Source organism: Rana temporaria, chromosome 1 (genome assembly GCF_905171775.1).
Source record: "Rana temporaria chromosome 1, aRanTem1.1, whole genome shotgun sequence".
NCBI classification, from domain to species: domain Eukaryota; kingdom Metazoa; phylum Chordata; class Amphibia; order Anura; family Ranidae; genus Rana; species Rana temporaria.
Genome location: NC_053489.1, coordinates 270,648,543 through 270,656,853, shown reverse-complemented (window position 1 = coordinate 270,656,853; position 8,311 = coordinate 270,648,543). Strand labels below are relative to the sequence as shown.

The 8,311-nt window shown below is 38.8% G+C and overlaps 1 protein-coding gene across 1 annotated transcript in view; it reads right to left on the bottom strand.

Annotated features, from left to right (window-relative positions):
• Positions 1 to 3,401: 3,401 nt before the first annotated feature.
• ISCA1 (iron-sulfur cluster assembly 1) overlaps positions 3,402 to 8,311 on the bottom strand; it is a 30,142-nt gene continuing 25,232 nt past the window's right edge. Inside the window, exon 4 of the mRNA XM_040355507.1 lies at positions 3,402 to 3,817. Coding sequence (XP_040211441.1) covers positions 3,669 to 3,817 — 149 coding nt within the window. The 3' untranslated portion in view covers positions 3,402 to 3,668. The remainder of the gene's footprint in view (positions 3,818 to 8,311) is intronic.

The window sequence follows — 8,311 nt, the reverse complement described above, 5'->3', positions numbered from 1 at the left end:
CTTCTGGAGATGTGTTCTAAATTCAAGTCTCAGGATTAATCATTCTGATCTCTGTAGCTCTGTACTTGTTACTCTTTGATGTGTCCACCACTGTTGTGTACGTTTCTACTGATGTGTGTTCTCAATAAATCCTTTTGTACAAGAAAAGGAGGAAAGTCTGCAGGTAAAGGATGCTTATGAAAAAAAAAAAAAATTCCTTTACAACCCTTTTAAAGGATGTATTAATAAATACAGCTGCTTTAATATGTCTTTTATATCTTCCTGTAGTTCAGCTTTATGAAGTGCAAAACAAAATATTGTACTTATTTCCACTCCTATGAATGTGTATTTGAGTAGTGGAGTGTTCATCGGAAGAGGAACAAAAACTAATAAAAAACACATCACACAATTCAAAACACTGTACAACTTAATGTTTATTTCTCATATAATAAAAAACCTGACACAGAGCACACTATTCATTTTTACATACAGTTGTACATTAGTATGCTCAAGGCAAAAGGATTTTCTTGTGCGTTTCAAGAGTTAAAAAAAAAACAAAAAAAAAAAAAAAACACACACACACAAATTATAGTACATACACAAACATTCATACCAAAACAAATCCCTTAATAAATAGCGGGACAAAGACAGAAAAATATAGGTAGCTTGCAATTCTGAAATAATCCTTAACGTTACTTCTCAGGATGTTACATACCAAGCCAAACTTAAAACTGATTCTTCAGTTTTGGGCAGAGACCTGTTGGATGGACAACCTGTTCGTTTCTGGCATCTCAGATTCCAGTGTCATTTTCAGAGGTAGACTCCCCCAGTTGTCTAGTTTATAGATTATTGAAAACTGAGACAGCATGCACCATAATTTGTCTTTGTAAATGGACATAATGACAAAGTGGATGGACAGAACTATGAATTTTGGTGGCACTCCTTCACTGGGGTCCTGAAGCAAGCATGTCACTCAATTTGCCAGCAACTGCACAAAACTGAAATATCAATTATGGGTGCAGCTGACAATTAAGATTCACAAAAACCATATTACAGCCTACAGTGGCAACATATTAATTGAAGAGAATTATGAAAAGATAGGGTCAGAGGCAACTGTGTCAGTATTCTAGAATGGAGTTATCCTACATCCACAAGGAGTGTGAAACTAAATATCAGCCTTTCATAAGGCAATGACAACTCCTTCACCTGACACAGAAGTCAAAAATGGGCCAGAAGTAAACATTGGTAACCTCTCATCTCCAAATGCAACAGGCCGGTAGAATAAATAAAAAAAAAAAGAATAAAACAAAAAAAAGAAGAAGGATAGCTGAAGTGATGCGATTCATCAATCAAGAGGATAGTGTAACTTGTACCCTGTGGGTTAACAATATACCAAAGTATACAGCAATGGTCATACTATTTTATGGTTTAGCTTTCCTTGCTACCACCCTCATCTGTAGGCTCCAGAAAGGGACCCCCTGCTCTTTGTGTGGAACCAGTGGACTCTGCAATGACCCAACATGCTCTCTGCATACAGCTCAAGCTTCCTGCTAATAGGAGAGCTCTTGCCATGAGGGAAAGGGGTCAAACCACTGCAGAAAATGTGCTGTTACATTGAGCACAAGGGCCCCTTCTCTAGGTCCTTGCTAACAGAGGAAGGAAGGTCTATACTCTGTAGTGATCAATTATAGATATAGAACAGTAAGACAGCATCGGGGGGGGTTGTTGGAGAGGATGTGTAGTAGTGGGGATTAGGGATATGGCAAGAAATGTACCTTTTTACTGCACTTTCAATAAATTTACCTTATTTTATTAGAAACTTGAATTGGGCTTTAAGAGATCTTAGCTCGAATGCATAAGCAGTCACCAGGATTGAACACATTTACCCTCAGCCACCAATCAGATTCAAGACTGCTCGAACTCAAAATTACTGGTTAAAAAAAAAAATAATCATATAGTTGATGGGAAACCTGTCCTACTTTAGGGAACACATTTGTGGTCATCCCCCAAAGCTGCATATTACAGATTTAATGTTGAATAGAACAGGGATGCCAAGCATGATACTTTGCTTTATGCATTTGATGTGTAGGATTTATCAATCAATACAGCAGAATGTGGTTGTTTCTGCACAGAATACAAACTCCACTACATCCACAGCAGTTAGCCATTCATATCTGTATCACGTATGTATTATGCCTACAAAAACTGCATCTTGGCAATCTACCCATGCCATTTTATGTTGGATATAGCTGAGAGGTTTAAGTACTCTCCCCTAAAATGATGTCATATTTTCCAGAAGGAAATCCATTATACGGAGTTAGGAATAGATTAATAAAATATTGGAGTACATTAAAAGGCCAACTACACCTTTAAATAAATAAAAAATAACAAATGCACCCATATTTGCAGAAAATAATTAGCATTTATTATGTAAAATGAGCCTGCAAAGTATTGCAACCACAATCAGTGGATCATGGTGCACAGGCTCCTGAAGTTTATTCCTCCATATTTGTCTGTCTGTACCAAGGTACTGACTTTGTTCGTGAACTAAAAAACGAAACCATGGATTCACACCTACGCAGTCTTCATGCTTTTTGCATATTTGCACTACAGAACATGTTCCATGTTAAATGGACTGTAGTGCAAATCTGCAAAATGCAAAAAGCTCTAAAAATGAATAGGTGTGAAAACAGCCTAAGAGTGTGGCAATCACCACTTTGTTCCATGGAGAAGTTACTTATTCGCATATCTGAGGAACTCCTGCACTCTTGTCAGATGGGCTTAACATGGGCAAAAAAAAAAAAAGAGACTGTCTTTAGGGATCTGTTAGTACAATGAAATAAACACTGTGCAAGTTGTAAAAGAAAATATTGAGAAGAGCAATTTTTAATGAATTGCTTACTGCCTGTTTCATGCTGCAAGAAATTAACAATTCTATAGGACAATTTTCACCTTCATGTTAGGAGCCATTGGTCTTTTTTTAATGGATTCTGAAGCAACTCATCAATTAGTGATCCAAATCCAATTAAAAGTTGGGTGTTTGTTTTAAAAGTAAAACTCCACCAAAAGCTCATTCTATTCTAGTTTATAGATGGTAGAAATGTATGTATGTATGTATGTATGTATGTATGTATATAATCTCTCTATCTATATCTATCACATGCTGGCTTATTGGATCTCTATGGGAATCAAGTTGCAAGATATCCCCACCAGAACAGTTTTTAATGGCTACAGCATTTGGACAGTACTAAGACAAAGTGTGGCATCCTACTCTCCCGATGGATTGTCGATAATGCATACAAATAAATTAGCCTAGGGACCAGAGCTGCAAAATACAACCATTGTTAGGGAGGTTTCTACAGCAATAAGTGGAACTGGCACAGGAAGCCCAGTATAATAACTGCATAATAATAATTCTTGCATTTATGACTGCAACTGTCAAAAGACACACTTTATTAAAAGGACCAATAATGGCATGAAAAACATTTTGGAAACGCCTGGATGTAAGTGTCCTGTTTCAATGACTCCAGTGATACAAGGATGAAAGATTGCTCCCAAAACAAAATTAAACATTTTTTTAGGTCAAATAAAATTAGGAAAATTTAAAAGCCTGAGAAAAAGTGCTTTGCAATGAAAGATTTTGATAGAAAACCCATTTGTAGCTTAAAAGCAAGCTGCAGCCTTTTGTATCAAATGTTGAAGCTTTCACCACAGCCACAAGTTCCTTTGATGTTGGGGTTATTAAAAATGAACTCACTGGTGAGTTTATCTTCTACATAGTCCATTTCAGTTCCTAATAAAGTCAGCTGTGCTTTCTTCTCTATGAATACTCTCACTCCTGCGAAAAAAAAAACAAAGTGCATTTTCAAAAACTAAAATTGCTCTTAAAAATGTTAAAAAAGCAGCGCTAGAAAATATATACAATATTTTATATATCACACACACACACACGCCTTGCGAAAGTATTTGGCCCCCTTGAACTTTGCGACCTTTTGCCACATTTCAGGCTTCAAACAAAGATATAAAATTGTATTTTTTTTTTTTTGAAGAATCAACAAGTGGGACACAATCATGAAGTGGAACGAAATTAATTGGATATTTCAAACTTTAACAAATAAAAAACTGAAAAATTGGGCGTGCAAAATTATTCAGCCCCTTTAAGTTAATACTTTGTAGCGCCACCTTTTGCTGCGATTACAGCTGTAAGTCGCTTGGGGTAAGTCTCTATCAGTTTTGCACATCGAGAGACTGACATTTTTGCCCATTCCTCCTTGCAAAACAGCTCAAGCTCAGTGAGGTTGGATGGAGAGCGTTTGTGAACAGCAGTTTTCAGTTCTTTCCACAGATTCTCGATTGGATTCAGGTCTGGACTTTGACTTGGCCATTCTAACACCTGGATATATTTATTTGTGAACCATTCCATTGTAGATTTTGCTTTATGTTTTGGATCATTGTCTTGTTGGAAGACAAATCTCCGTCCTAGTCTCAGGTCTTTTGCAGACTCCATCAGGTTTTCTTCCAAAATGGTCTTCCCATCAATTTTAACCATCTTCCCTGTCCCTGCTGAAGAAAAGCAGGCCCAAACCATGATGCTGCCACCACCATGTTTGACAGTGGGGATGGTGTGTTCAGGGTGATGAGCTGTGTTGCTTTTACGCCAAACATAAAGTTTTGCATTGTTGCCAAAAAGTTTGATTGTGGTTTCATCTGACCAGAGCGCCTTCTTCCACATGTTTGGTGTGTCTCTCAGGTGGCTTGTGGCAAACTTTAAACGACACTTTTTATGGATATCTTTAAAGAATGGCTTTCTATTGCCACTCTTCCATAAAGGCCAGATTTGTGTACGACTGATTGTTGTCCTATGGACAGAGTCTCCCACCTCAGCTGTAGATCTCTGCAGTTCATCCAGAGTGATCATGGGCCTCTTGGCTGCATCTCTGATCAGTCTTCTCCTTGTATGAGCTGAAAGTTTAGAGGGACGGCCAGGTCTTTGTAGATTTGCAGTGGTCTGATACTCCTTCCATTTCAATATTATCACTTGCACAGTGCTCCTTGGGATGTTTAAAGCTTGGGAAATCTTTTTGTATCCAAATCCGGCTTTAAACTTCTCCACAACAGTATCTCGGACCTGCCTGGTGTGTTCCTTGTTCTTCATGATGCTCTCTGCGCTTTAAAACGGACCTCTGAGACTATCACAGTGCAGGTGCATTTATACGGAGACTTGATTACACACAGGTGGATTCTATTTATTATCATTAATCATTTAGGTCAACTTTGGATCATTCAGTGATCCTCACTGAACTTCTGGAGAGAGTTTGCTGCACTGAAAGTAAAGGGGCTGAATAATTTTGCACGCCCAATTTTTCTGTTTTTTTATTTGTTAAAAAAAAGTTTGAAATACACAATAAATTTCGTTCCACTTCATGATTGTGTCCCATTTGTTGATTCTTCAAAAAAAAAAAAAAAAAGTTTTATATCTTTATGTTTGAAGCCTGAAATGTGGCAAAAGGTCGCAAAGTTCAAGGGGGCCGAATACTTTCGCAAGGCACACACAAATTATATATATACATATACACACACACACACACACACACACACACACACACACGTTACTGACCTTTACAGAAACCATTTCAACAAAAGTATTTAAGCGGCCTTTGATCACTTTTTTTTTTAAAAAGGTGAAGGCTCCATGCTCTGGGCTAAACTGCTTAGCGAGTCATAGCATGTTACCAGCAAAGTCTAGAATACAAGTCTGTTTTTCAAGTTAGCTATTAGATTATTTAGCCCAGATCAGGATGAAAGAACTGGAACCTGCACTTTTAAAGAGGAAGTAAACCCACTTAAGACCCGGACCAAAATGCAGCTAAAGGACCTTGCTCCTTTTTGCGATTCGGCACTGTGTCGCTTTAACTGACAATTGCGCGGTCGTGCGACGCGGCTCCCAAACAAAATTGGCGTTTCTTTTTTTCCCCCACAAATAGAGCTTTCTTTTGGTGGTATTTGATCACCTCTGCGGTTTTTATTTTTTGCGCTATAAACAAAAATAGAGCGACAATTTTGGAAAAAAAAATAAATAAATATTTTTTACCTTTTGCTATAATACATATCCCCCCAAAAATATATAAAAAATATTTTTTCCTCAGTTTAGGCCGATACGTATTCTTCTACCCATTTTTGGTAATCTAAAAAAAAAAAATTAAATCGCAATAAGCGTTTATCGGTTGGTTTGCGCAAAATTTATAGCGTTTACAAAATAGGGGATAGTTTTATTGCATTTTTATTACTTTTTTTTTACTACTAATGGCGGCGATCAGCGATTTTTTTCGTGACTGACATTATGGCGGACACTTTCGACACATTTTTTGGACCATTGTCATTTTCACAGCAAAAAATGCATTTAAAATGCATTGTTTATTGTGAAAATGACAATTGCAGTTTGGGAGTTAACCACAGGGGGCGCTGATGGGGTTATGTGTGACCTCAAGTGTGTTTACAACTGTAGAGGGGTGTGGCTGTAGGTGTGATGTCAACGATTCTGTTCCCCTATAAAAGGTATCACCTGATCGATGACGCCGCCAAAATGAAGAACGGGGAAGCAGTGTTTACACACGGCTCTCCCCGTTCTTCAGCTCTGGGGACCGATCGCGGGTCTCCAGCGGCGATTGGGTCCGCTGGTCCAGCGGTCACGGAGCTGGGCTTAAAGGACAACGTGTATATATACACACACGTTGATGTGCCCAGCCGTGCCATTCTGCCGACGTATATCGGCGTGAAGGGGTCCTTAAGTGGTTAAAATACAAAAAAACCTGCAAGAAAGAAGGCATAATGAGTTAGTATGCATAGCATACTATCTCATTATGTATTACTTACCTGAGATTGAAGCCCCCGCAGCGGTCGCCTCCGTCTTTCCCTGAGTGTCTTCCTCGATGCCGGCGCCGTGACTGGCCAGAGCCACGATGACGTCACTCCCACGCATGCATTTTGGAAATGGCTCCCAAGCCGTGTAGGTGTAGATTTAGGAGATAATTCTTGCACCTACAGGTAAGCCTTAATCTAGGCTTACCTGTAGATCCAAGTAGTCTGTAAGGGTTTACAACCAGTTTAACCACTTCAATACAGGGCACTTATACACCTTTCTGCCCAGACCAATTTTCAGGTTTCAATGTTCTCACATTTTGAATGACACTTGCACGATCATGCGATGCTGTACCCAAACAAAATTTTTATATTTTTTTGGTGGTATTTGAACACCTCTGGGGTTTTTATTATTTTACGCTACAAAACAAAAAAATACATACAAAGATCTTTGTGTATTTTTTGCTAAAAACTGTAAATAAGTACGTTTTCTCCTTCACTGATAAGGCAGTACTGATTGGCACTGCAAGGTGGCACTGTTAGGCAGCACTGGAGCAGAGGTGGTCATGGGTGGGCACTAAACAGATAATCAGTGCAGACCCCCCGTTAGAGCAGTCGATTGGCTTCCCTCTACTTGCATCTGAGCTTTTCCTGTTTACACTGCGATTGGACACAGCTGATCATGTGATCTTTGATGGAGGCTCTTTGCCCACATCAATACTGGGCCTTTCTCCCCCTTCCTTCCCAGACCGATTTTCAGCACTCTCACACTTTCAATGACACAGTTGCGCGGTCATGCTATGATGTACCCAAATTAAATTTTTATAATTTTCTTCACACAAATAGAGATTTCTTTTGGTGGCATTTATTCAGGACTCGGTTTTAAATTTTTTGCGAGATAAGCGAACCCCCCCCCCCCCCCTCTAAGCTCTCTACCACCCCTGACACTTTACAGCAGTCTCCCATTTGAGAACAGCACCAAGAGTGCCTCCTCCCATTCCCTTTCAGCTACCATGTGCATAGTATATGGCTAGCTACTGCCACCAATTGCTGTTTCTACCATGGACTTTCACAGGTCGGAACTGCAACCAGTAGCTAGCTAGCTATACACATTGTAGCGGTAAGGGAATTATATTTCAGTCCCATTGTGTGCTGTGTGGGGAGCAGGAGCTCTGCATGTATTCTGGCCGTGTACAATGCAGGGATGGAACCAAGCTCTGCCCAGTGGCACCTGTACTGTGCCTGGGAGGGGGATTTCCCTGCAGAGACAGCAATAAAACCTAATAAGTGCTCTAATCTCCACTCTAAAAATGCCATAAATCAACCTATTTTGTAGGCGCTATAACTTTTGCACAAACCAATCAATATGCGCTTATTGGGAAAAAAAAAAAAAAAAAAAAAATTAATTATATATATATATATATATATATATATATATATATATATATATATATATATATATATATATATATAT